This window comes from Eleginops maclovinus, chromosome 4 (genome assembly GCF_036324505.1).
Source record: "Eleginops maclovinus isolate JMC-PN-2008 ecotype Puerto Natales chromosome 4, JC_Emac_rtc_rv5, whole genome shotgun sequence".
NCBI lineage: Eukaryota > Metazoa > Chordata > Actinopteri > Perciformes > Eleginopidae > Eleginops > Eleginops maclovinus.
This window is the reverse complement of record NC_086352.1, coordinates 2,949,908-2,977,841: the sequence shown is the minus strand read 5'-3', so window position 1 is coordinate 2,977,841 and position 27,934 is coordinate 2,949,908. Positions and strand designations below refer to the sequence as shown.

Here is a 27,934-nt window from a genome sequence, read left to right as displayed (position 1 = left end):
CTCACTCACTCACTCACACACTGACTCACTCACTCACTCGCACACTGACTCACTCACTCACTCACTCACTCACTCACTCACTCACTCACTCACTCACTCACTCACCCACTCACTCACTCACTCACTCACTCACTCACTCACTCACCCACTCACTCGCTCAGTCACTCACTCTCTCACTCACTCACTCACTCACTCACTCACTCACCCACTCACTCACTCACTCACTCACTCACTCACTCACTCACTCTCTCACTGACTCACTCACTCACTCACTCACTCACTCACTCACTCACTCACTCACCCACTCACTCACTCACTCACTCACTCACTCACTCACTCACTCACTCACTCACTCACTCACCCACTCACTCACTCACTCACTCACTCACTCACTCACTCACCCACTCACTCGCTCAGTCACTCACTCTCTCACTGACTCACTCACTCACTCACTCACTCACTCACTCACTCACTCACTCACCCACTCACTCACTCACTCACTCACTCACTCACTCACCCACTCACTCGCTCAGTCACTCACTCTCTCACTCACTCACTCACTCACTCACTCACTCACTCACTCACTCACTCACTCACTCACCCACTCACTCACTCACTCACTCACTCACTCACTCACTCACTCACCCACTCACTCACTCACTCACTCACTCACTCACTCACTCACCCACTCACTCGCTCAGTCACTCACTCTCTCACTCACTCGCACACTGACTCACTCACTTACTCACTCACTCACTCACTCACTCACTGACTCACTCACTCACTCACTCACTCACTCACTCACCCACTCACTCACTCACTCACTCACACACTGACTCACTCACTCACTCGCACACTGACTCACTCACTCACTCACTCACTCACTCACTCACTCACTCACTCACTCACTCACCCACTCACTCACTCACTCACTCACTCACTCACTCACTCACCCACTCACTCGCTCAGTCACTCACTCTCTCACTCACTCACTCACTCACTCACTCACTCACTCACTCAGTCACTCACTCACTCACACTCACTCACTCACTCACTCACTCACTCACTCACCCACTCACTCGCTCAGTCACTCACTCTCTCACTCACTCACTCGCTCACTCAGTCACTCACCCACTCACTCACTCACTGATGAGGTTCACATCAAGCTGCTAAAGTATTGACTTCCTGAGAAAGACAAATGTCTGTCTCTGTGTCCTGATGTAGCTCCCCCTTTCCCCCCTCCCTGTGTTTTAGCATCCTGTGTTTTATAATGGCCTTGTTGTATGCAGTTTGCCCCTCTGACCAGATGCTCTCCAACACTCTTCAGACTGTAGAATCTGATTGGCTGTTCCCCTTCTTCTTCCCTTTAAGAATCTGGTCTCATGTTTGATCGGATCAGGTCCTGGTAGACTTTGGTTGGGTATCTGGCCTCCAGCTGGACCTGATTCTGTTAAATGCTCTGCTCTTTATTAAATAACACTACTTTGATTTGAAGCTTGTAGATGTGTTCTTTTCGTACCAGAAGGTGATAAAGTGTGGAATTTCCACGACACCTACGAGTTCAAATGTGAATCATCTTTCTTCTCACACTCGGTGTTCTTATTCTCAGCACTCTGAGGCTCCTGTTTTAAGGGATGAGCTGCAACAGAATAAATGAACCCTGAAGACAGATGGGATGTGGGCTGTTCTTTCTGAAACCCTTTTCACCTACATTTGATTTGTTTTGCTAACTTGTAACTTATGAGGCAGTATTCTCCTCTATCAGGGGCCCAGCTCTCCGTATATTTTCTGTATGTGGCCCTCGGTGAAAAAAGTATGGACACCCCTGATTTAGGGGGACGCAATTGACCAATCTCATGTGCCACACGCGCCTTTCATAACGCCCATTTTTCGTCCTCGCTTTCTCTGATGAAGGCTAAATGTATGATCATTAAATGCCAGCTAAGCTTAAGTTTACCTCTAAATGTGCCGATTCCTGTCCCCCTCCTCGTTGTGCCTTCTTTTGCGATGCGGTGTCCCTCATCTAGCTCTGTGGCTATGCTTTCTCCAGGAGGGAGAGGGACCTCTGCAGCAGGTAGATGACAGCGTCATCCACCCCGATGTCAGGCTGGTAGGCAAACTGCAGCGGGTCCATCGAAGGGTCTTCACCAGCTGCGAAGTCAGCGCCACTGGCCGGTAGCTGTTGAACTCATAGGGTGGGGGTCTTTGGCACAGGTACCACACAGGACGTTGAGGTAGATCTTGTAGTGATGTTTGTGAAGATGATGAAGAAGTCTCCGGAGACACCAGCTCGTATATAATAAGGTTTATTACAACAGCATAGTATCAGACCCCAACACGGGCAATACGAGGTTCCCAGAGCCAATTGTGGAAGTCCCCCGAACAGTCTTTGTGCATACACTTTATAGGAGAAATGTGTGTGTGTGTGTCCAAAGTGTATGTGCTCACAGGAGGTAATCAATAACAATGTGTGCCCCACTAAAGTTCAGAGGGGCCCCCTGACGTATTCCAGATGTTGTTATGCACCCTCCTATTACCCAACATTCTTCCTACCCAACCCATGACCTCAGAGAGTACCTACCTTTGTATATGAACAGATGTAACACACCACAACGTCTCCACAGTAGTGCTACCCTCCCTTGCTTTAGAACAGAAACTCCACAATCCCACACAGCTCGTCTGCGCAGGAGGATTACAGGAGCCTCGAGCTGATGCCATCTGGACCCGCTGCCTTCCGTGCCTTACACCTCTGCAGCTCGCTCCTCACCTGGGTGGTGTTGTATTGTCTCTGGTGGAGCAGGTGAAATATTGCTATAATGTGGGCAGAGTTTTTGAGAGAGGCATGATTGAAGTCCCCAGAGATCAGGATGAGGGCAGTTGGGTGCTGTTTGCCGTCTGCTTACAGTAAATCTAACTCCTTCTTCATGTGGCCCTAATCATCTCCATTTAAAAGTTCACACTTTTTGTCTCGCAACTAATTTTCTAAAAGATCTGACGTTTTTTCTAATTTCGGATTCATTTATTTTTTGTCTGATTATGTTTTTGAAAATTTCAGTTTCCCCCAAAAAATTAGCCTTTTTTCTCGTGACAATTTAGGAAAAAATGAAACTTCTAAAAGTTGACATTTAGAAAAAAATCCAAAAATTGGAAAAAAGTCAGACGATAATTTTGAAGAAATACTCGGAAACTCTAAAAAATTGAAATTTGGAGAAAAAAATCTAGAAAATCAGAAGGAAAAAAAAAATAGTGCTTTTTTAAAGAAGATGATTAGGGCCACATGAACGAGTCAGGGTTAGTAATGAATACTTAATAATAAAGAGGACATTTCCAAATTCAACCTTTTTCTTTAATTCTGAGATATTCCAGTCCAGCAGTGGCTCAGTCAGTAGGGGCTTGGACTGGGAATCGTAGGGTTGCCGGTTCAAGTCCCCGAACAGACTTGAAATATGGAAAGTGGACTGCTACTTGGAGAGGTCCCAGTTCACCTCCTAGGCCCTGCGGTGGTGCCCTTGAGCAAGGCACCGGACACCTCCAATCCCCCCTCCCCATTGCTCCCCGGGCGCTGCACAATAGCTGCCCACTGCTCCTAGTACTAGGATGGGTTAAATGCAGAGGACACATTTCACTGTGTGTGCTCTGCGGTGTGTGAGAATAAAGAGGGTTTCATCCTCCCATTCTATCTTCTATCTTCTATCTATATTCAGAAAAAATAAAAAAACAAATCCGATCTCTGCAGGCTGAGTCTGCATGATACAAAGTCATCTCTGGATTGGCAGACTTCAAGGTTTCAAGGTTTCAAGGTTTATTGGTCATATGCACAGCAGATACAGCGTATATGTTGGCAATGAAAATCTTATGTCCCATGCTCCTCCAACAACTCAACATACATGGTGCAGATAAGATAAATAAAATAGTGCAAAAAGAGAGAAGAATATTTAAAATAACAACAATAAAGATTTGAGGATGTGAAATATATACATATGTGGAATACATTGAGAGTATTTAAATACTTTACTCTGTTGAATGAGGAGGTATGGACAGATGCATATATTACGTATAACAGATGTATATGGCAGATATGTATAATATATAGATATGTGTGTGTGTATGTGTATGTGTGTGTGTGTGTGTGTGTGTGTGTGTGTGTGTGTGTGTGTGTGTACTATAAACAGATGTGAGTACACATCCACAGAGCTCAGGAGTTCAGCAGTCTTATAGCCCGTGGTATAAAACTGTCTCTGAGTCTGGTGGTCTTGGTCCGGATGCTGCGGTACCGTCTGCCAGACGGCAGCAGACAGAACAGATTGGTGCTGGGGTGATGGGGGTCCTTTAATATCCTACCGGCCTTCTTCCTACACCGCTGGGTGTAGAGGTCCTCCATGGATGGCAGCTCCGTCCTGGTGATGTGCTGTGCAGTTTTCACCACCCTCTGTAGAGTGTTACGGTTGAGGGCGGTGCAACTGCCATACCAGGCGGTGATGCAGCCAGTCAGGATACTCTCGATGGTGCACCTGTAGAAGTTGCAGAGTATCCTGGAGTCCATGTTGAACTTCCGCAGCCTGCGGAGGAAGAAGAGCCGCTGTCGAGCCGTCTTGGATATGACCCTGGTGTGATGTGTCCATGTCAGGTCCTCACTGATGTTAACCCCGAGGAACCTGAAGCTGCTGACTCTCTCCACAGGAGTCCCGTCGATGGTGATGGGTGTGTGTGCCTCTCTCTGCCTCTTCCTGTAGTCCACAATCAGCTCCTTTGTTTTGCTGACGTTGAGATGGAGGTTGTTGCTCCTGTGGTTTTGGCCTCTCCCACAGGTGATCCAGATCCCTGATCAGGGCCTGCATAAAGGCACTCTCTCTTCCCGTGTCCTCAGGGCTGCATGAAGGCCAGCACTTTGTCTTATTTACACGGTTTATTGTTGGCGCTTTCTTTTGTAGGAGAGTTGTTTTATTCAGTCTTCAGTCGGTTTGTGACTTGGCCAGTGAGCCCTCTTTATGTTGGATTCATTAAACTATATCTTTTAAGTTTGTAAATCAGTTTCCTCTTGTTTTTTGCCAGTTGTGTTATTTTACTTCCCTTCCCCTCAACACTAAGGGAATGTAACCCCCCCCCCGTATTGTTTTCTATATTTTTTAAATGGTAAACATAGTGACATCACTAGGTCAAACTCACGCTCCGATTTTTAATAATAACACCCTAACCAAACTAGAAACATAATCTAACAGTGAACTTTATAATAACGAGTAATTCCCGTAGTGCGTCCGTTTTACACTTCATATGATTTGTGTTATTTTTTACTAAAGCTGTCTCTGCTTTCACGGCTGACAGAAATGTAAATGCCTGCGGGTTAAAGAGTTCATTTCCCTCCGCTCAGCCTCCGGATGTAAATGTGAACCAGCTGATCAGGGAGGATTTGTTTGAAGAGTGCGATGATCTCAAACGACCTTCATCCAGATTAACATAAAGACATTATTAATCAGAGGTCACTGAACGGGCTCTGTGGCACATTGAAGGATCTGAGTCATGGGGGGGGGGGGGTTACTGAAAGACACCGAACGACTGGACAGGAAGTGACTAAAAGAGACCGAAAGACTACGAGGCTGAACGCAGCGATAATGTTCGTGCTGACCCCTCCGTGTTTCGCTGTAATTCATCACTTTGTTTTGCTCATAAGTCTTTACATTTGTATAAGTCATTCTGTCTGGACTCTGCCGGTTTGCATTCATCTTTAACCAAATGCAGAAGTGACGACAGTGTTTACCCGCAGCTTTATAAAGATCACTGACCCACCATCACCGAAGCTCCTCCATCAGGTAAATTCTGCTTTATATTTATCAGATATTGAGCTGTTTAAATATCGTGATACTTGGGCAGATTTGTTCACTTCTAATGGATGACCTGTTTGGTTTATCCATCCTCAGAAACATTACCACTCTTCTGTCTTCATCCTATTTTTGTTTGCACATTTCTGTGATATAGTACCGCTCTCAGAACTGAATTTGAATGTGTCCACAGACGTGCAGCCATGCAGAGAGGAGGACTGGTGCTGGTGCTGATCTCAGGTCGGTATGAACCTCATTATCAGGGATTGAATACCTAAACAAAGAGACAGAGACGTCCACATGCTGTCTGAGCGTCCTCAGAACTGTTCACAGACATCCAGAGAAAGGGTTTACCGGCTGCATTTCGATGTGTCTATCTAAAGTTGTCCAAATCATCCATAAAAGTCTTCAGTTCTCTGCAGACTGCCTTAAAGAAGAGTTCACTTTTCAGACCTTTTAAAGCATTTGTATGTATTTTAAAGTTCTCCACATTGTGCATAAACCCCTTAACATTTGTACAGTGAAAGCTTTTTAAAATGTCAACAGAACTTTTTAGGCTATAATCAATGTCCACAAAATACTCAAAAGAACTGTTTGAAGTTAACCAGATGGTCCAAAACAATTGTCCACAGATTTGTTAAGCTGTGTTCCCATTGGTCTTTTTATTCATTTGAGATATCCAAACTGTTTACGTATAGCTTTTAGCGTCCTTCAGCGTACATAAAGGACCCTTTCTGCGCCCACACCACCGTTTCTCTACGGCTCTGTCAGACCTCTGAAGGTTGTGATCAACCTTCAGAGGTCTGACAGAACTTTCTTTAAGATGTCCACATGATTTTCAAACTGTCCAAAGGGTTAAAATCTTTTCATTGGTCCATAAATGCTGTGAACATGTAGCTTTCTTTATCCAGACCTCTTGTTTAGAGATGTCTCTTGCCTCAGGTTGTGTCATGGTGGCCCGGCTTCAGTCGGTCGATCTGATCAGACATTTCTACGTCATTGAGGAGTCAAAGAGCTGGACGGATGCTCAGAGTCACTGCAGGGACAAATACACCGACCTCGCCACCATCCAGAGTCTGACCCAGAACCACGAGGCCCACAACCTGGCGCTGACAGGAGGACCATTCTGGATCGGACTCTTCAACTGCAGCTGGAAGTGGTCCGGGGAGGACCGCTTGGCTGAGATGGAAGACGCGTTCGAGAACTGGGATGGAGGAAATCAGGAGCTGCTGTGTGGGACTCTATCTAAGGACAGAAAGTGGCGCTCAGCAGACTGCACGGACCAGAACTACATGTTCTGTTCCAACGGTGAGGCGCACAACTAGCTCCACACTTATTGTACGGGGAAATACACGCTGTGTAATTCCTGTTCTAGTAACTGTATCATCCCCCTTCAACTACCGACGCTCAGTGAAGCAATCTAAGGAAGGGGCATACCATAAGGGAGGGTTAGCCTCCTTAAGCCTCCTTTAGCCTCTTTTAGCCGACATTAGCCTTCTTTAGCCTCCTTTAGCCTCCTTTAGCCTCCTTTAGCCTTCTTTAGCCTTCTTTAGCTGACATTAGCCTTCTTTAGCCTTCTTTAGCCGACATTAGCCTTCTTTAGCCTCCTTTAGCCTTCTTTAGCCTCCTTAAGCCTCCTTTAGCCGACATTAGCCTTCTTTAGCCTTCTTTAGCCTCCTTAAGCCTCCTTTAGCCTCTTTTAGCCGACATTAGCCTTCTTTAGCCTCCTTTAGCCGACATTAGCCTTCTTTAGCCTCCTTTAGCCTTCTTTAGCCTTCTTTAGCCTTCTTTAACCTTCTTTAGTCTATGTTAGCCTCCTTTAGCCGACATTAGCCTTATTTAACCTTCTTTAGTCTATATTAGCCTCCTTTAGCCTCCTTTAGCCTTCTTTAGCCTCCTTTAGCCTTCTTTAGCCTCCTTAAGCCTCCTTTAGCCGACATTAGCCTTCTTTAGCCTTCTTTAGCCTCCTTAAGCCTCCTTTAGCCTCTTTTAGCCGACATTAGCCTTCTTTAGCCTTCTTTAGCCGACATTAGCCTTCTTTAGCCTCCTTTAGCCTTCTTTAGCCTTCTTTAGCCTTCTTTAACCTTCTTTAGTCTATGTTAGCCTCCTTTAGCCGACATTAGCCTTCTTTAGCCTCCTTTAGCCTTCTTTAGCCTTCTTTAGCCTTCTTTAACCTTCTTTAGTCTATATTAGCCTTATTTAACCTTCTTTAGTCTATATTAGCCTCCTTTAGCCTTCTTTAGCCTACATTAGCCTTATTTAACCTTCTTTAGTCTATATTAGCCTCCTTTAGCCTCCTTTAGCCTTCTTTAGTCTATATTAGCCTTCTTTAGCCTAGCCTTCTCTGGCCTACATTGGCCTACATTAGCCTTTTTTCACTGAGTGAGTGTAATCTCCCTGTTCTTCAGAGGCGGATTCAGAGCTGGATGTAGAGAGGGATCAGTTGCTGGATGTAGAGACGGATCAGTTGCTGGTCTCCACTGGTTCAGCTGAAGACCAAAAACACATCCTGGTGCAACGAACGATGAGCTGGGCGGAGGCTCAGAGGCACTGCAGGGCCGATCACACCGACCTGAGCAGCATCAGGAGCAAGGAAGAGAACAGCGACCTCTCCAGTCGGCTGCAGAACCTGAATACAGTAGACAAAGCGTGGATAGGTTTGCACCGAGACTGCTGGACCTGGTCTGACGGGAGCGGCCCCCCCTTCAGGATGTGGGCAGGTAAACTGTCTTCGGACGAGAACAAAGACTGCGTGGTAATGGGCTCGGATGCTAGGTGGACCTCTGAAGACTGCACCAAGGACTACGGCTTCATCTGTTACCAAGGTGAGTGAGTCTATACGTACAGACCAGGGATGGAAATTAGCACCCGCCAAACGCCATATGCGGGTGGGTTTGTATGCTGGCGGGTACATTGTGTCACTTTAGCAGCCACTGTGGCGGGTAATACTTTTCAGTCATGTCCGATCGAATTCTCCTATCATACATGGGTCATAGCATGACAGCTGCGCTTTCCACAACCATACAGTCAGAGCCGGTCAAATGGTGTGCTTCTGATTGGGCCGAAGCGGCGTGAGAATGACACTCCGACTCCTTATCCACAGTTATTACTCTGTGCTTAAATCTAAGTAGGCTAATCAGTGGAGCTGTTTGTTGCGGAGAGATAAAGGATGTTGCAGGAGGCTACCTAAACCTGCGGCCATCACAGGATAGCTGCTAGTTTAAACCAAACATGTGGCGTTACATCACCGGGGTGAAAAGACCCGCAGAGGAGAGTGTACAGGGGGGGGGGGGGGGCTAAGCGCTTTTTTAACGAGAGATGGCGAACGACAGATCGCGACAGGCTGGTGTACGAGGAAACGAGCCAGACCATATACTGCTCAGCCTGTCGTCAGCACGCATCGGACGCTCACAGGTCAAACAACTTCATCGTGGGGACAAGAAACCTGAAATTGGAAGCCATGAAGGACCACGACTCATCTAACTGTCATGTTCACGTCTCACAGAGTACAGAGTCTGTACACAGACTCACCTGTATACACTCACCTGTATACAGACTCACCTGTGTACAGAGTCTGTACACAGGTGAGTCTGCAGATAAATAATGAAATGTATGATTTTGTGCAGATAAGAGACACACAGCGCTGAGGTCGGTGAAGGTCCGGCTGAGGGCAGGATCTGCAGACCTGAGCGACCCGGAGCTGCAGGACGCCATCTTGAGACAGGTGAGAGGAAACCTCTGTACGTCCTCAAAAAACACATTCATCTGAAACACAACCGCTGGTCGGTCGGTCGGTCGGTCGGTCGGTCGGTAGTAGTGACTGGCATTGAAAGGTGATGTGGGAGGGTTCTCCTCTGAAAAGGTGTGTGATGTGTTGCAGCTGCAGCAGAAGCTGGAGGTGGCAGGAGTCACACAGGGGGTGAAGCTGAGCTGGAGGAGGCAGCCTGACAGGAGCATCTTCACCAAGGAGGAAGAGGAGGAGTAGGAAGAGGAGGAGCCGTGTGAAGCGCAGAGACCTGGAAACATGTGACCGTCTGCTGCAGTTCATAGGAGCCCAGAGGGGACAGATTGTAGGCATGTGTTTGGGAATGTCTCGACAGTTGGAGACTGTTTATTCAAAGAGTGTGTATCTGATGTATCTTAATTCAATACAAGTAGAAGATCAAAAAGTACCTTACCTGTGTTTCGAAGAACATGTACTGGTTTCTGCTTTTGATTAAAGTTCTCTTTACTTCCCCGTGCTCTCCACTGTCTGATGCTCAAAACAGTAAAGATCCAACGGACACTTTGATTGTTTTATTAAAGTTTATTGACAGAGGATATAAATCGTGAGCTGCAGAAAATCACTCAGGTGTTCCAGACTTTTCAATTAGTGAGAAAACTAGAGAGAGCAGACTCAGGGTTAGGATTTATATCAAAGAAACGTGTCTATGTTTTAACGTCAGAGTAGGCAGTCACCGCTGCCGTCTCTCAGCCGATTAATATTCAAGATAAAATATCATTGATCAGGTGTGTGTCAGGTGTGTGTCAGGTGTGTGTCAGGTGTGTGTCAGGTGTGTGTCAGATGTCCCAGGTGTGCCTCAGGTGTCTCACTGCAGCAGGCAGGTACAGGTGTAGCTCTTGTTTTTTTCTGAGGACTGGAACACGTCGACGGCCTGTTTGTTGATCAGAGTCCAGAAGTTCTGGAAGGAGATGTTCTCCCCGCCCTTCACCCCCATCTGATCCAGAACCTGGACCAGATCTTCCTCATTCTCCACCTGCTGCAGGACGCAGGGGACACAGGTAATCAGAATCACAACTCCTCTAACACCTTTAGACAGGGCAACACAGATATCTGATGTGTTTATTTATTTAAACCGTCTCGTTGTTCTGAGACTATCCTGAAATAAATTACTCCTCAGAGGTTCTGCTCCCGGCTTCATCCATCGTTTGATCCTGGCTGATATTGGATTTGAAACCTCTCATCTTCAGTTACCAAAGACCATCTGACTTTCTAACGTCACCACCAGAGGGCAGCACATCCTGTGGAAGCGGATTCATTACAGAGACTTTGACATCCCTTAGAGCTAAGAGACTCCCAGTCTGTATTTCCCCTCCGTTGCTCACGGCTTATGAATCTGATAGATTATAGACATAAAGTGGATTAAAAACAGCAGTTTCTGCACAAGTTCTGGGTCAAAGTTCAAATTAAACTGCTGCACGCATGACTGTAATATTTATAGTTAGTATTTTAAGTCATGAGGTTCACCTTAGTCACTTTAGTTTGAATCCTGCTGCTGTTCAGGTGAATTGGTTCAAATGTTTTATTGGTCATATGCACAGCAGATACAGCGTATATGTTGGCAATGAAAACCTACCTTGGCGCAGCTCGGCAGCTGTTTGGAGATCATGGTCTGGAACTGTGTTGTATTCATGGTCGGCTGGTCGTCGGCAGCTTTATGAAACTCTGTCACCAGTGTGTTGATGGCCAGCTCCAGATCTGAGTACTGACACAACAACAACACATCAGAATCACAATCAGAAAAACAACAAATCTGCTCTCACTGACACCAAGACAAAGCTCAGATTAGATTTCAAAGGATTCAGTTTTTAAAGGTGTGACTTCATCAGGTCGACTCTGGATCTAGTTTCTCTCTCGGCCAATCAGAAGCAGGAGAGCATTTTGATTTATTTGAATGTTGGTAAATGGTTTATCACCGGCGGAGGTCAGGGATGACACAGGAACAGAAGGAGGGTATTCAAAGTATTTCTAACAGTGTTTCTGCTCCCCCCACCAGGATCTGCTCCCTGATGCTCCAGCTGACTCTGATGCTGACTACCGAACATCCGGGTTGGTGTGGATCTGAAAGCAGGGACGCTGTGACGGAGTAACGTTAGCTCCCCTGTTAGACTCCGCCTTCTGCTTTTGTTTCTGAACCCCAGAGCCTCAGCTGATGTGTCATCATGCAGAAATGTGAACTCTGTTCCCCCAAACTTTGGCCCCAGATCTGTTTGTGAGAGCTCCACTTCCTCCCTCACATCTTCCAGATGTCCTCACAGAGCGCAGCAGTTATAATTTGGGAGAAGTTTGAGACATGTCAGGGCGTTCCAGTTCCGACAGTGAGCTGATGATAGAGGAATGCGGCCCCTGGTGAATGAGGGGCCCTCTGGCGTTCAGACAGAGTTTAAAGGATAAAATAGCCGAGCGAGATCAGAGCTCTCGAGGACGCTCTGTTGAGAAACAGGGCGCGGCTGCAGAGCACTATCACAGATCTGCAGAGAAACCTCCAGGAAACTCTAACGAACCTCCAGGAAACTCTAACGAACCCTCAGGAAACTCTAACGAACCTCAACAAATCTCTAACGTACCCCCAGGTAACTCTAACGTACCTCCAGGAAACTCTAACGAACCTCCAGGAAACTCTAACGTACCTCCAGGAAACTCTAACGAACCTCAATAAAACTCTAACGTACCTCCAGGAAACTCTAACGTACCTCCAGGTAACTCTAACGTACCTCCAGGAAACTCTAACGAACCTCCAGGAAACTGTAACGTACCCCCAGGAAACTCTAACGTACCCCCAGGAAACTCTAACGAACCTCAATAAAACTCTAACGTACCTCCAGGAAACTCTAACGTACCTCCAGGTAACTCTAACGTACCTCCAGGAAACTCTAACGAACCTCAAGAAAACTCTAACGTATCCCCAGGTAACTCTAACGTACCCCCAGGAAACTCTAACGAACCCCCAGGAAACTCTAACGTACCTCCAGGTAACTCTAACGAACCTCAACAAATCTCTAACGTACCCCCAGGTAACTCTAACGTACCTCCAGGAAACTCTAACGAACCTCAACAAAACTCTAACGTACCTCCAGGAAACTCTAACGTACCTCCAGGAAACTCTAACGTACCTCCAGGAAACTCTAACGAACCTCAATAAAACTCTAACGTACCTCCAGGAAACTCTAACGTACCTCCAGGTAACTCTAACGTACCTCCAGGAAACTCTAACGTACCTCCAGGTAACTCTAACGTACCTCCAGGAAACTCTAACGAACCTCAATAAAACTCTAACGAACCTCAATAAAATTCTAACGTACCTCCAGGAAACTCTAACGTACCTCCAGGAACCTCTAACGTACCTCCAGGTAACTCTAACGTACCTCCAGGTAACTCTAACGTACCTCCAGGAAACTGTAACGTACCCCCAGGAAACTCTAACGAACCTCAATAAAACTGTAACGAACCTCCAGGAACCTCTAACGTACCTCCAGGTAACTCTAACGTACCTCCAGGAAACTCTAACGAACCTCAATAAAACTCTAACGTACCCCCAGGAAACTGTAACGTACCCCCAGGAAACTCTAACGAACCTCCAGGAAACTCTAACGTACCTCAATAAAACTGTAACGAACCTCCAGGAAACTCTAACGAACCTCCAGGAAACTCTAACGTACCCCCAGGAAACTCTAACGAACCTCCAGGAAACTCTAACGTACCTCCAGGAAACTCTAACGTACCTCCAGGAAACTCTAACGAACCTCAATAAAACTGTAACGAACCTCCAGGAAACTCTAACCTACCTCCAAGAAAACTCTAACGTACCTCCAGGAAACTCTAACGAACCTCCAGGAACCTCTAACGTACCTCCAGGAAACTCTAACGAACCTCCAGGAAACTCTAACGAACCTCAATAAAACTGTAACGAACCTCCAGGAAACTCTAACCTACCTCCAAGAAAACTCTAACGTACCTCCAGGAAACTCTAACGTACCTCCAGGAACCTCTAACGTACCTCCAGGAAACTCTAACGAACCTCCAAGAAAACTCTAACGTACCTCCAGGAAACTCTAACGAACCTCCAGGAAACTCTAACGTACCTCCAAGAAACTCTAACGTACCTCCAGGAAACTCTAACGTACCTCCAGGAAACTCTAACGTATCCCCAGGTAACTCTAACGAACCTCAATAAAACTGTAACGAACCTCCAGGAAACTCTAACGTACCTCCAGGAAACTCTAACGTACCTCCAGGAACCTCTAACGTACCTCCAGGAAACTCTAACGAACCTCAATAAAACTGTAACGTACCTCCAGGAAACTCTAACGAACCTCCAAGAAAACTCTAACGAACCTCCAGGAAACTCTAACGTACCTCCAGGAAACTCTAACGTACCTCCAGGAAACTCTAACGAACCTCAATAAAACTCTAACGTACCTCCAGGAAACTCTAACGTACCTCCAGGAAACTCTAACGAACCTCAATAAAACTCTAACGTACCTCCAGGAAACTCTAACGTACCTCCAGGAAACTCTAACGTACCTCCAGGAAACTCTAACGAACCTCCAGGAACCTCTAACGTACCTCCAGGAAACTCTAACGTACCTCCAGGAAACTCTAACGAACCTCCAAGAAAACTCTAACGTACCTCCAGGAAACTCTAACGTACCTCCAGGAAACTCTAACGTACCTCCAGGAAACTCTAACGTACCTCCAGGAAACTCTAACGAACCTCCAGGAAACTCTAACGTACCTCCAGGAAACTCTAACGTACCTCCAGGAAACTCTAACGTACCTCCAGGAAACTCTAACGAACCTCAATAAAACTGTAACGAACCTCCAGGAAACTCTAACGTACCTCCAGGAAACTCTAACGTACCTCCAGGAACCTCTAACGTACCTCCAGGAAACTCTAACGAACCTCAATAAAACTGTAACGAACCTCCAGGAAACTGTAACGAACCTCCAGGAAACTCTAACGTACCTCCAGGAAACTCTAACGAACCTCCAGGAAACTCTAACGTACCTCCAGGAAACTCTAACGTACCTCCAGGAAACTCTAACGTACCTCCAGGAAACTCTAACGAACCTCCAGGAAACTCTAACGTACCTCCAGGAAACTCTAACGAACCTCAATAAAACTGTAACGAACCTCCAGGAAACTGTAACGAACCTCCAGGAAACTCTAACGTACCTCCAGGAAACTCTAACGTACCTCCAGGAAACTCTAACGAACCTCCAGGAAACTCTAACGTACCTCCAGGAAACTCTAACGAACCTCAATAAAACTGTAACGAACCTCCAGGAAACTCTAACGTACCTCCAGGAAACTCTAACGAACCTCCAGGAAACTCTAACGTACCTCCAGGAAACTCTAACGAACCTCAATAAAACTGTAACGAACCTCCAGGAAACTCTAACGAACCTCAACAAAACTCTAACGAACCTCAATAAAACTCTAACGTACCTCCAGGAAACTCTAACGAACCTCAACAAAACTCTAACGAACCTCAATAAAACTCTAACGTACCTCCAGGAAACTCTAACGTACCCCCAGGAAACTCTAACGAACCTCCAGGAAATCTCGTCCAGCAGTGGCTCAGTCAGTAGGGGCTTGGACTGGGAATTGTAGGGTGGCCGGTTCAAGTCCCCGAACAGACTTGGAATATGGAAAGTGGACTGCTACTTGGAGAGGTCTCGGTTCACCTCCTAGGCCCTGCTGTGGTGCCCTTGAGCAAGGCACCGGACACCTCCAATCCCCTCTCCCCATTGCTCCCCGGGCGCTGCACAATAGCTGCCCACTGCTCCTAGTACTAGGATGGGTTAAATGCAGAGGACTAATTTCACTGTGTGTGCTCTGCTGTGTGCATGTATGTGACTAATAAAGAGGGTTTCATCCTCCGATTCTATTCTATCTATCTCTAACGTACCTCCAGGAAACTCTAACGTACCTCCAGGAAACTCTAACGTACCCCCAGGAAACCCTAACGAACCTCCAGGAAACTCTAACGAACCTCCAGGAAACTCTAACGTACCTCCAGGAAACTCTAACGTTCCTCCAGGAAACTCTAACGTACCTCCAGGAAACTGTAACGTACCTCCAGGAAACTCTAACGTTCCTCCAGGAAACTCTAACAAACCTCAATAAATCTCTAACGTTCCTCCAGGAAACTCTAACGTACCCCCAGGAAACTCTTAACGTACCTCCAGGAAACTCTAACGTTCCTCCAGGAAACTCTAACAAACCTCAATAAATCTCTAACGTTCCTCCAGGAAACTGTAACGTACCCCCAGGAAACTCTAACAAACCTCAATAAATCTCTAACGTACCCCCAGGAAACTGTAACGTACCCCCAGGAAACTCTTAACGTACCTCCAGGAAACTCTAACGTTCCTCCAGGAAACTCTAACAAACCTCAATAAATCTCTAACGTACCCCCAGGAAACTCTAACGTACCCCCAGGTAACTCTAACGTACCTCCAGGTAACTCTAACGAACCTCCAGGAAACTCTAACGAACCTCCAGGAAACTCTAACGAACCTCCAGGAAACTCTAACGAACCTCCAGGAAACTCTAACGAACCTCCAGGAAACCTCCAGGAAACTCTAACGAACCTCCAGGAAATTCTAACGAACCTCCAGGAAATTCTAACGTACCTCCAGGAAACTCTAACGAACCTCCAGGAAATTCTAACGAACCTCCAGGAAACTCTAACGAACCTCCAGGAAACTCTAACGAACCTCCAGGAAATTCTAACGAACCTCCAGGAAACTCTAACGAACCTCCAGGAAATTCTAACGTACCTCCAGGAAATTCTAACGAACCTCCAGGAAATTCTAACGAACCTCCAGGAAACTCTAACGAACCTCCAGGAAATTCTAACGAACCTCCAGGAAACTCTAACGAACCTCCAGGAAACTCTAACGAACCTCCAGGAAACTCTAACGAACCTCCAGGAAACTCTAATGTACCTCCAGGTAACGAACCTCCAGGAAACTCTAACGAACCTCCAGGAAACTCTAATGTACCTCCAGGAAACTCTAACGAACCTCCAGGAAACTCTAACGTACCTCCAGGAAACTCTAACGAACCTCCAGGAAACTCTAATGTACCTCCAGGAAACTCTAACGAACCTCCAGGAAACTCTAACGAACCTCCAGGTAACGAACCTCCAGGAAACTCTAACGAACCTCCAGGAAACTCTAATGTACCTCCAGGAAACTCTAACGAACCTCCAGGAAACTCTAACGTACCTCCAGGAAACTCTAACGTACCTCCAGGAAACTCTAACGAACCTCCAGGAAACTCTAACGTACCTCCAGGAAACTCTAACGAACCTCCAGGAAACTCTAACGAACCTCCAGGAAATTCTAACGTACCTCCAGGAAATTCTAACGAACCTCCAGGAAATTCTAACGAACCTCCAGGAAACTCTAACGAACCTCCAGGAAATTCTAACGAACCTCCAGGAAACTCTAACGAACCTCCAGGAAACTCTAACGAACCTCCAGGTAACGAACCTCCAGGAAACTCTAACGAACCTCCAGGAAACTCTAATGTACCTCCAGGAAACTCTAACGAACCTCCAGGAAACTCTAACGAACCTCCAGGAAATTCTAACGAACCTCCAGGTAACTCTAACGTACCTCCAGGAAATTCTAACGAACATCCAGGAAATTCTAACGAACCTCCAGGTAACTCTAACGTACCTCCAGGAAATTCTAACGAACCTCCAGGAAATTCTAACGAACCTCCAGGAAATTCTAACGAACCTCCAGGAAATTCTAACGAACCTCCAGGAAATTCTAACGAACCTCCAGGTAACTCTAACGAACCTCCAGGAAATTCTAACGAACCTCCAGGAAACTCTAATGAACCTCCAGGAAACTCTAACGAACCTCCAGGAAACTCTAACGAACCTCCAGGAAACCTTAAAATATATATTTTTTTAAAACATGAAATGAAGTCTCCCAAAACCCCCAGAAATCCTGACGAAACCTTGCAGAAAATCCAACGAAAAAACTCTATAGCACCCTCACTCACTGTTAGCCCTTAACTGGTTTAATTCTGTCATAAAATAAAGAAAGGAAACAGTTCCTGTTTTTAGGATCTATGAAATGTTCATGGGTCATGTGATCACGTCAATAACCCAGAAGTGTGCATACACTCTTTTTAAGCACTTCGATCCCACATTATGGTCTGTGATAACTCCTTTCCCTTCAGGGTGCGTTCAGTGGAGGTGGGACATTCTACTACTGCCTTGTTTAACAGTTGGCTGACAGTCCCTCGGGTCAAAGGGATCAACTTTAAGGAACAGAAAGTTGGTCTTAGGTCAAATAAATTAAATATAATGAACATTTTACTTTGTTAAAGACGTGATCTCTATCGGTGCTTTTCAAAATAAAAGCGGTGTCTGTACTTCCTGTGAATATGTTTGAGTTATTCATGGCTTATGATACGGAGGCATTACATATATATAATGATATATAACTGAGGCATTACTTTTTGTTTTGTATTACCTCAACACTTCTCCTTTTATATAATTATTTTTAACCATTTTCTGATCTATTTTACATCTAGTTTTAATGTATTATTAGTAAAGATATTTATGCATTAAGTTCTGCATTATTTCCCCCATTTATCTTTCATTTCAACATTATTTTCCTGCAGGCTGACGCCCCGACTCGTAACGACAGCCTCCTCATTTGCATAATCAAACAGTGAGAGATAATAATACAGTCATACATTTAACAATAAACACAGGGAGAAATTAAAGGAGGTAACAATGAATAAATACATTTAGGATAAATAAAATAACGGGTACATGAAACACGAGGAGAGAAATCCATTATTTCCTCTTTTGATGAATGAAGTAAAGCGTTTATCCTAAAGCAGCTCAGTGACAGGTTTCTGCTGAAGAGGCTGACAGGTAAAGGTGGGAACAGGTAGAGCTGATTCAGTGTCAGACCCCCCCCCCCCCCCCCCCCTCAGTCCTCACGGCTCCCTCTGACCCCGAAACCTCTGAGAATAACACCTCATATTTCTGCTCACCTTAGTCGCCATGTGTGCAGCTTCAATCGGTAGAGAGTCTGGAGCTGAGAGAGAGGGAGAGAGAAAAGCTGCTGGAAAGAGCCCTCCCCCTCACACACACACACACACACACACACACTCGACACACCCTGCAATGTGTCTGTAAAACTTTATCTTGCTGACTCTTTGTGTTTCTATTTGACTTTCAGAAAAAGGTTCTTTGTTCTGTAGCTCGCTGTTATCACACACACACACACACACACACACACACACACACACACACACACACACACACACACACACACACACACACACACACACACACACACACACACACACACACACACACACACACACACACCCTTTGACGAGCAGGAACTGAAGGGACAGCTGTGGGTGTGGAGAGCAGTCCTGTGACGTCTCCTTTCAGTTCAAACCGCTGCGGCGCTCCTCCTGGGGGGTCGAGGCTCCAGCTGCTGGATCTCAGCAGGAGTTGACCACTTGTATTTCTTGGATAAACACAGTCATTTATTTCCCCTTCTATAGCTGCTCACAGTTTGTAAGTTCAACCTAAGACACGTGTATGTTGATCCATTAAAGTACAGTTAGTAACCAAACTAACTAGGACTGATACCGACGCCTGTCCCACTAAGAAGTGCTGCTGTCTCTGAACAAACAGCGGTGCGGTTTCCCTGTGTTTTCTCCTGAACCGTGAACATCACTTCTTCAATGCTCACCTCAGAGAGTGATGAAGGCCGTAACGCTCCAGAGAGCGAGTCTTCCTCTGGGAATAATGTCTGACAGATATCCGTGTATGGAAGTATCTCCAATAAAACACTCTGAACAACGTTCCCCTTTCTTCCTGCCCGGCTGTTTCTCCTGAGGAAAACACCGTGAAGTGAAAACTGCCGACAGACAGAGTGAACCTTCTTTAATAACTGCTCAGCTGTGCGGGATGACGCTCTGCAGGCCGGAGTCCGGAGCGGCACTGACCGGCCCGGACGCCACGTCTGCTTCACTGACAGCAGAACACCTCACACACCTTGAGGATTCAAAACTCAATAAGAGACGTTCCGTATATTCTGCTGGTATTTCTGAGGTTCTGAGTTCATATTTGAATCTATTCTTGTTTAAACATTTAGCCAACGTTTGCAGTTCTAACCTGGTCCCAATATTTCACTCAACATGTAATTGATCTTTATTTAGTTTGAGGAACAGGAGAATCAAAAACCTCAAACCCAATGCTCAGTTCGTCCAAAATAAGGTAAACAGGGAGAGTATTTTCTACAGTATCACTCACTGCTGCTCCTGCTCCTCCTCCTCCTCCTCCTCCTCCTCCTCTTCCTGGAAGGTCAGGGGACGAGTGCAGACAACACACATGTTTCCCAAACTGTGGAAACATGGCCGACAGAACACGCCTGCAACATCAAAGCAGCAGCTCGTAAAATAAAGACAGACTTCCACTGAGGACAAGAGGACAGGAGGACAAGAGGACAGGAGGACAAGAGGACAGGAGGACAGGAGGACAGGAAGACAAGAGGACAAGAGGACAAGAGGACAGGAAGACAAGAAGACAAGAAGACAAGAGAACAGGAGGACAAGAGGACAGGAGGACAGGAGGACAGGAAGACAAGAGGACAAGAGGACAAGAGGACAGGAAGACAAGAAGACAAGACGACAAGAGAACAGGAGGACAAGAGGACAGGAGAACAGGAGGACAGGAAGACAAGAGGACAAGAAGACAAGAGTACAAGAGGACAGGAGAACAGGAAGACAAGAGGACAAGAGGACAAGAGGACAGGAGGAAAGGAGAAAAGAAGGACAAGAGGACAGGAGGACAGGAAGACAAGAAGACAAGACGACAAGAGAACAGGAGGACAAGAGGACAGGAGAACAGGAGGACAGGAAGACAAGAGGACAAGAAGACAAGAGGACAAGAGGACAGGAGGACAGGAAGACAAGAGGACAAGAGGACAGGAGGAAAGGAGAAAAGAAGGACAAGAGGACAGGAGGACAGGAGGAAAGCAGGACAGGAGAACAGGAGGAAAGGACGACAGGAAGAAAGGAGAACAGGAGGACATAATGACAGGAGGACAGGAAAACAGGAGGACAAGAGGACAGGAGGAAAGGAAGACAAGAGGACAAGAGGACAGGAGGAAAGGAAGACAAGAGGACAAGAGGACAGGAGGACAAGAGGAAAGGAGGAAAGGAGAACAGGAGGACAAGAGGACAAGAGGACAAGAGGACGGGAGGACAAGAGGACAGGAGGAAAGCAGGACAAGAGGACAGGAGGAAAGGAGAACAGGAGGAAAGGAGAACAGGAGGACAAGAGGAAAGGAGAACAGGAGGACACAATGACAGGAGGACAGGAAAACAGGAGGACACGAGGACAGGAGGACAGGAGGACACGAGGACACGAGGACAGGAGAACAGGAGGAAAGGAGAACAGGAGGACAAGAGGAAAGGAGAACAGGAGGACACAATGACAGGAGGACAGGAAAACAGGAGGACACGAGGACAGGAGAACAGGAGGACACGAGGACAGGAGGACAAGAGAACAGGAGGACGCAGCAGCCTGCAGGAGACATGAAGTAAACCTACCTGGACACTGCGGAACCTGGCAGGAGGCCATGTTGTCGTCCTCCTGTCTCACCTCCTCCCCACAGGACAGACAGCGGACTGCAGACAGACCCAGCAGGTGAGACAGGTGACCCCCGCCAGGTAACCTGAGACACGTCAGAGATTATGTACTAACATGATGTGATTTATTTTAATCAGTTGTGATGAATATGATAAATGATATCGTACTGCAGCAGCAGAGTGTGAAGGCGCCTCCCCCCTCTTCCTCCTACTCCCCCCCAGGCTGCAGACTTCCTCAGGGCTCTCCCCTCCTCACTCCTCTGGTCCAGGATTTGCTGCCGGAGGAACCAGATTCTTTCCTGCAGGAACAGAGGACTCACTTTCGGTGCTGCTGCAGCCCCTGGGAGCCAGGAGACAGAGACTCCCTCTGCTGGACTTGTCTTGCTGGTTGCTCTGCTATGTATTCAGACTTGTTGCGTCACCTTTAAGCCCCCTCCCACTTCTTTTGAGATGTCTGTTAGATCTGAGAGCGTCTGAGAGCGTCTGTTACCTGACCCTGCATGGTCCTTCAGGTCCTGATTTGAGTTTCAGGGTCTCAGGTGGATCTGCTCAGACCTGCCTCCCCTTAGACTCTCATTCTGCAGATTCCTTGCATACCACTGCCTGACCTCTCACCTCTGTCTGTCTGTCTGTCTGTCTGTCTGTCTGTCTGTCTAGAGATGGAGACATGAACTTGTTAACTGAGTTCACATCAGACTTAATTTAACAGAGGAGTGTCGCCTGCTGGATGTTAAAGAGAATGCAGGTTTAAGGTGTGTGTGTGTGTGTGTGTGTGTGTGTGTGTGTGTGTGTGTGTGTGTGTGTGTGTGTTTACCAGCTCTCTCTCTGGATGATATGAAGCACAGACCAGTCGTCTGCAGCGCTGCATGAATCCTCCGGTCAGAGATACGAGCAGAGCCAGACCCAACAGGAAACCTGCAGCAGATCCAGGACCAGTAAGAACCAGTAAGAACCAGTAAGAACCAGTAAGAACCAGACAGATATGCTTGTGAAGTCTTCGATGTTGGGTTTGTTCTTCATGGTTACTCTCTTGGAATCTGGTTAATGGTCAGCTCATAAATCGCCTGCTTGCATGCAAACTGTCTTTCCGAATATTGTGTGCAGTTCTGATGATGTCACAGAACTGATGACCTCATTTCCTGTGTGACCTCACCCAGCAGGAAGCAGTTGGCGTGGTCGGGCTCCGAAGGCGGCTGCAGGCACTTCCTGCTGAGTACCGTGACGTTCCCTCGCTGCAGGACGTCGAACGACGCCACCAGATCCCTGAAGATGTCCGAAGCGTAACCGGATCCGTTCACCTGCAACGCCACCGCCACCGGGGCTGATGGGATACAGGTTACCATGGTGACAGCAAAGACACAGGGGGTGGAGCACAGATCATGTTTGAGGTAGACTGTAGAAGGGTTAAGTAGTGATGAAGACATGAGCAACAGCCTGGGGGACGACCTATCACAGGTAGCCCCGCCCCAAAGCAACCGCTGCAGAATCAGAACCTCGGGTCCTGGCTGAACATCAGGCGGACCCTCGGGTCCTGGCTGAACATCAGGCGGACCCTCGGGTCCTGTCTGAACATCAGGCGGACCCTCGGGTCCTGGCTGAACATCAGGCAGACCCTCGGGTCCTGGCTGAACATCAGGCGGACTCACGGGTCCTGGCTGAACATCAGGCGGATCCAAGGGTCCTGGCTGAATATCAGGCAGAGCTGGGGTCTTTTGGCCCCCTTTTGGGTAGTAGTAGAGGGACTGCGGGTCTTAGACACTTCCTATATAACTGAAGGCTGTTAGGGTCTCACCTCGAGCCACCACGTCCCCCTTAACCTGGTGGTTCACCTGGTCCAGCGTCCAGAACACCAGGAAGTCCAGCGCCACCAGCAGGCCTCCCATCACCAGGTGTTTGAACACCGAGGCGACGCCCCCAAACACGGCCCGCCGCTCCCGGGCCGACTGCTGCAGGGACACTGAGGACGGGCTTCACGTTAGCTTCAGTCATCACCCCCCCTCACTATCCCACCTCAGTCTAGGGACCACCTTAAATCCATCAGCTGTTTGCAAAATGGATGTGTGCACTTTTTTCCTCAAACGGCTGGAAAGCTGTCAATATTATTCTTATTAAAGCAACACTTTTTTCTGGGTTTCTCTAAACGCTCAGTGGGTGTTTGGGGGAAAATATTTTCAACATCAATGCTTAATTAGGAAGACCTTCAAACTAGTTCATATCTCACACACACACACACTACTGACGTGGTCTGATGTAGGTCTTGGCCTCCCTGCAAGTGATTGGCAGCACTGAGGCTCCGCCCCTGCAGGTAACCTGACGGTCAAGCTCTTCAAACTGAGCGCAAAGGTAGACGTTATCAAAGTCGAGCTCACGGAGATACCTGCGTCTGTACCGCACCGCCCTGCGCACATCAACACACACACACACACACACACAAAAGGTAGGTCCGGAGGATAGTGCCCCCTGAGGCCGTGCTGCTCCCCACACCCTGAAGTTAACAAGCTGGAGTCTTTAGTTCTGCCACATAAAGTATGTCAGTCCCCCCCACGATTAAAAACGGTGCCTAGAGTCTAAACGAGTCAACGCCATCACGCCAACGTTAGCCGCCTTTAGCTTAGCGGTTGAGACGTGATGTCATGTGACTGTACTGTCATATTTTAAATGAGTATGAATATTGCTGCGTGTGTGTTTTGTTGTGTCTAGCTGTCCGTGTGTGTGACCTCAGGAAGCAGCAGAGGAGCAGCAGGAAGCCTCCGTATGCCAGCGGCGCGCTGAGCATCTGAAACAGCTTCAGCTCTGAGGAAACGTCATGCATGAGGTCCTGAGAAATCTGCTGCAGTGAGCGGCTGCTGTTGGCGTCCAGGTCGAAGGTCACGGAGGCCGAGATGTTGAAGTCAAACTCCTGCTTCATCCGCTGGAACGCTGCCACCGTGGCTGAGGGGCGGTTCAGAAACACACTCTCAGAGCCTGATCGCCCAGAGGACGGTGCTGAACAGCAGAGGTAAGGGACTCACGCGCTGCCAGCCGCTTCTTCAGGTGCTCGGCGATATAGGACGGGATGATGCAGAAGAGCTCGCCGGCTGAAACACAAACGTTATGAACAGTTATTACATTCTTCCAGCAGTTCCACTAAAACACACAGGTTTAAAGCTCTGGGTTATTAATATTTCAGAACATTTCTTCAGATGAATCTGGACGTCTTTCAACAACGATCACTCAGAGCTTCAGAAACCACGGTGTTAACGAACTGTTAGAGGCCTAAAGTAACGAGGTGAAACGCACCGCGGGCGAGGCTGCAGAGCGGCAGGAAGCCGTCCACGATGTCACACAGGAAGTTGAATTCTCCAAGCAGCTCGGAGCAGTCGTCCCGCGCCTCGGTGAACACCGCCCGACACTTCCTGTACGGGGAACCCATTTCAGCGTTGCACAAGTCCCCGATGTCCACCAGGAAGTGGAGGACGTTCCTCAGAGTCCGTGCTGCGGGGTCAGAGGTCAAGGCCAAAACATACAATATGAACGTTTAGGATTTGTGGCAATTGCCCCCCTCCTCCCCCCTCCCCATACAGTGTGTGTGTGCTCACCGACGTGGCGGACGCTGTCGGTCAGAGCGTCGATGAGGCTCCGCACGCGCCCGGCTGCAGCATGAGCATTACTGCTGACCTCCCTGAGCCTGTCCAACACCGCTGACACACACACACACAACACTTCACTGACACACACACGCACTGCAGGACTCGTATTCCTGTGCTGAACCCTGAAGGCAGCACTCCCTGGCTCTAGAGAACCTGCTTAAGTCTCTCCCGCCCGTGTTACCGCAGACCTGATTTCAGGGTAACAGCCAAACACTTGTTCAGAAACCACTGAACTCCAGACAAGTGAGGAAATGCTGACTCATGTCAGGGTTTAGGACTCATTCCTGCAGCTCTGTAAATGTTATTTATTAAAAGTGTTTAGTTGTCTTATTGCTGGTGGGTGGGGCTTACAGAAAAGGGGCGTGGCCGCTCTCTGCAGCAGCTCTTGCGTCTGATTGGCTGCGAGCTCAGCTCCACACAGCAGGCTGGCGGCGGCGCGCTCTGTGTTTTCCAGCGTGTTGGTGAGAGGACCGCTAAGCAGCGCCGACATGAACAGGAACAGGAGGAACTTCCTGCCCTGAGCTGAGACACAGGAGAGGAACAACAATCCCACAATGCATTGCATCATTGAACCGGAGACTTCAGACTAGCTTTTTAGACTGTTTCATTTTCCAATACTGCTACTGATTGCTGCATCAATATGACAAAAGCCTGCAGGAACTGTCCACCTGCGCAGGTGAGTGCTGGTCTCACCTGCACACAGTGAAGGCAGCATCACGCAGACGGCGGTCCGGACCCCGGCGGAGAGACCCATCCCGAAGGAGGCAATGGCTGCGAGGCTGAGGGTGATGAAGACGCAGGACCAGAGCGGCTGCCGCTGCAGGAGGAGGCAGGAAACGCCGTACAGAGCCGCCAGCAGCAGACCGGAAGCAAACGCACCCAGACTGCACCCCCCCTCCACCAGGTGACCTCTGACCTGCCTCGACCTGAGGGGGTCAGAGCAGCCTGCTGACCTGGGGAGGGAAAACAAAAAAGCGCTGTGTCTGTTCAGAAACTGGAATAAAAAGTGTGAGAGAGAGAGACAGAGAGACTGAGAGAGAGGGAGACAGAGAGGGAGTGAGAGAGAGAGACAGAGAGACAGAGAGAGAGAGGGAGTGAGAGAGAGGGAATGAGTGTGACAGAGAGAGACAGAGGGAGTGAGAGAGAGGGAGACAGAAAGAGGGAGTGAGAGAGAGACAGAGAGGGAGACAGAGAGAGGGATTGAGAGACAGAGAGTGAGACAGAGGGAGTGAGAGAGAGAGAAAGAGAGACAGACAGAGAGAGAGACAGAGAGACAGAGAGAGAGGGAGAGACAGAGAGAGAGAGACAGAGAGAGAGGGAGAGACAGAGAGGGAGAGACAGAGAGAGAGAGAGACAGAGAGAGAGGGAGAGACAGAGAGTCAGAGAGAGAGACAGAGAGGGAGAGACAGAGAGAGAGAGAGAGAGACAGAGAGAGAGGGAGAGACAGAGAGTCAGAGAGAGAGACAGAGAGGGAGAGACAGAGAGAGAGGAAGAGACAGAGAGTCAGAGAGAGAGACAGAGAGGGAGAGACAGAGGGAGAGAGAGACAGAGAGAGAGGGAGAGACAGAGAGAGAGAGAGACAGAGAGAGAGGGAGAGACAGAGAGGGAGAGACAGAGAGAGAGAGAGAGACAGAGAGAGAGGAAGAGACAGAGAGTCAGAGAGAGAGACAGAGAGGGAGAGACAGAGGGAGAGAGAGACAGAGAGAGAGGGAGAGACAGAGAGTCAGAGAGAGAGACAGAGAGAGAGGGAGAGACAGAGAGTCAGAGAGAGAGACAGAGAGAGACAGACAGAGTTTGTCTGGGCCCCGTTGTTGTTGCACACCTCTGCACTTTTTCTTTTAATCTGTAATTTGAACAAATCCTCATCCATGATGACTTCCTCCAAAACAGATTCAGCCCCCCTGGCTGCGGTGTGCCCACTGTCCCCGAGTGAGTTACTGAGTGAAGCGACAGCCGGACCCCCCGCAGCCGCGACGACAGCCAGCCCTGCCGCCCCCCCCCGAACGACAGGCGGACCCCCCGCAGCCGCGACGACAGCCAGCCCTGCCACACCCCCAAAGACAGGCGGACCCGCACCGGAGCAGCGGCAAAGAAAAAAGAAAGAACATTGTTTCTTCACTTTCCTGCCAATAAACTGAACTGAGAGAACGATTTAGTTTTAGTCCTCTCAGGTAAGCCCCGCCCCCGAGAGATGGAGTATTTTACCTGTTTGATCTCACCTTATCTCTAACAATAGGCAGCATTTTATTTCACAGTCTATGTTTTAGCATGAATCCTCTCTCTTCTCCCTCCTCCTGCATCACAATACTTTACTGTGTCTGTTTGAAGTCTCCTTTCAGCTGTGCTGTCCTCACCTGTGCAGGACTCCTCTGAAGGAGCGCCTGGCCCTGCCTCTCTCCACCTGAACTCGGACCTCAGTCTTCATCAGGACAATCTTCCTCTTCTTCAACCTCAGTCTGTGTTTCCTGGAGACCAGAACTACCTGAAACTACAGACCCTCCAACTGACTCCATCTGACTCCAACTGACTCCATCTGACTCCAACTGACTCCAACTGACTCCAACTGACTCCAACTGACTCCATCTGACTCCAACTGACTCCATCTGACTCCATCTGACTCCAACTGACTCCAACTGACTCCAACTGACTCCAACTGACTCCATCTGACTCCAACTGACTCCAACTGACTCCAACTGACTCCAACTGACTCCAACTGACTCCATCTGACTCCAACTGACTCCATCTGACTCCATCTGACTCCAACTGACTCCAACTGACTCCAACTGACTCCATCTGACTCCAACTGACTCCATCTGACTCCAACTGACTCCAACTGACTCCAACTGACTCCAACTGACTCCATCTGACTCCAACTGACCCCAACTGACTCCATCTGACTCCAACTGACTCCAACTGACTCCATCTGACTCCAACTGACTCCAACTGACTCCATCTGACTCCAACTGACTCCAACTGACTCCAACTGACTCCATCTGACTCCAACTGACTCCAACTGACTCCAACTGACTCCATCTGACTCCAACTGACTCCATCT

General features: G+C 48.0%; 3 protein-coding genes across 3 annotated transcripts; 2 read left to right on the top strand and 1 right to left on the bottom strand.

Annotated features, from left to right (window-relative positions):
* Positions 1-6,012: 6,012 nt before the first annotated feature.
* LOC134862765 (putative C-type lectin domain family 20 member A) lies at positions 6,013-9,965 on the top strand. The gene is made up of 5 exons (XM_063880844.1): positions 6,013-6,056; positions 6,759-7,124; positions 8,225-8,641; positions 9,443-9,540; positions 9,697-9,965. Exons 1-5 carry the CDS (start codon positions 6,020-6,022, stop codon positions 9,799-9,801), a joined length of 1,023 nt encoding a protein of 340 aa, XP_063736914.1. The 5' UTR covers positions 6,013-6,019; the 3' UTR covers positions 9,802-9,965.
* Positions 9,966-19,885: 9,920 nt separating this feature from the next.
* dcst2 (DC-STAMP domain containing 2) lies at positions 19,886-27,304 on the bottom strand. Its single transcript, XM_063880906.1, has 14 exons — positions 27,234-27,304; positions 25,573-25,832; positions 25,231-25,401; positions 24,829-24,930; positions 24,530-24,724; positions 24,262-24,327; positions 23,968-24,181; positions 23,491-23,648; positions 23,043-23,207; positions 22,404-22,571; positions 22,065-22,165; positions 21,419-21,549; positions 21,212-21,336; positions 19,886-20,028 (listed from the first exon to the last, which is right to left on the bottom strand). Exons 1-14 carry the CDS (start codon positions 27,302-27,304, stop codon positions 19,907-19,909), a joined length of 2,049 nt encoding a protein of 682 aa, XP_063736976.1. The 3' UTR covers positions 19,886-19,906.
* Positions 20,068-21,096, top strand: LOC134862632 (S-antigen protein-like; the record flags this gene model as incomplete). Its single annotated transcript, XM_063880640.1, has 1 exon — positions 20,068-21,096. A coding segment is annotated over one exon (1,029 nt), but the record flags the coding sequence as incomplete, so codon positions are not given.
* Positions 27,305-27,934: the final 630 nt, after the last annotated feature.

Bases quoted from the DNA above. Each gene is read 5' to 3' on its own strand.
- dcst2 (XM_063880906.1), bottom strand. From the start codon at position 27,304: ATGAAGACTGAGGTCCGAGTTCAGGTGGAGAGAGGCAGGGCCAGGCGC. The intron at 24,725-24,828 runs GTGAGCACACAC...CTGACCCCGCAG, and splicing joins CGACAGCGTCCGCCACGTCG to CACGGACTCTGAGGAACGTC. The intron at 24,328-24,529 runs GTGCGTTTCACC...TTTGTGTTTCAG, and splicing joins GCTCTGCAGCCTCGCCCGCG to CCGGCGAGCTCTTCTGCATC.
- LOC134862765 (XM_063880844.1), top strand. From the start codon at position 6,020: ATGCAGAGAGGAGGACTGGTGCTGGTGCTGATCTCAG. The intron at 6,057-6,758 runs GTCGGTATGAAC...CTCTTGCCTCAG, and splicing joins GGTGCTGGTGCTGATCTCAG to GTTGTGTCATGGTGGCCCGG. The intron at 8,642-9,442 runs GTGAGTGAGTCT...GATTTTGTGCAG, and splicing joins CGGCTTCATCTGTTACCAAG to ATAAGAGACACACAGCGCTG.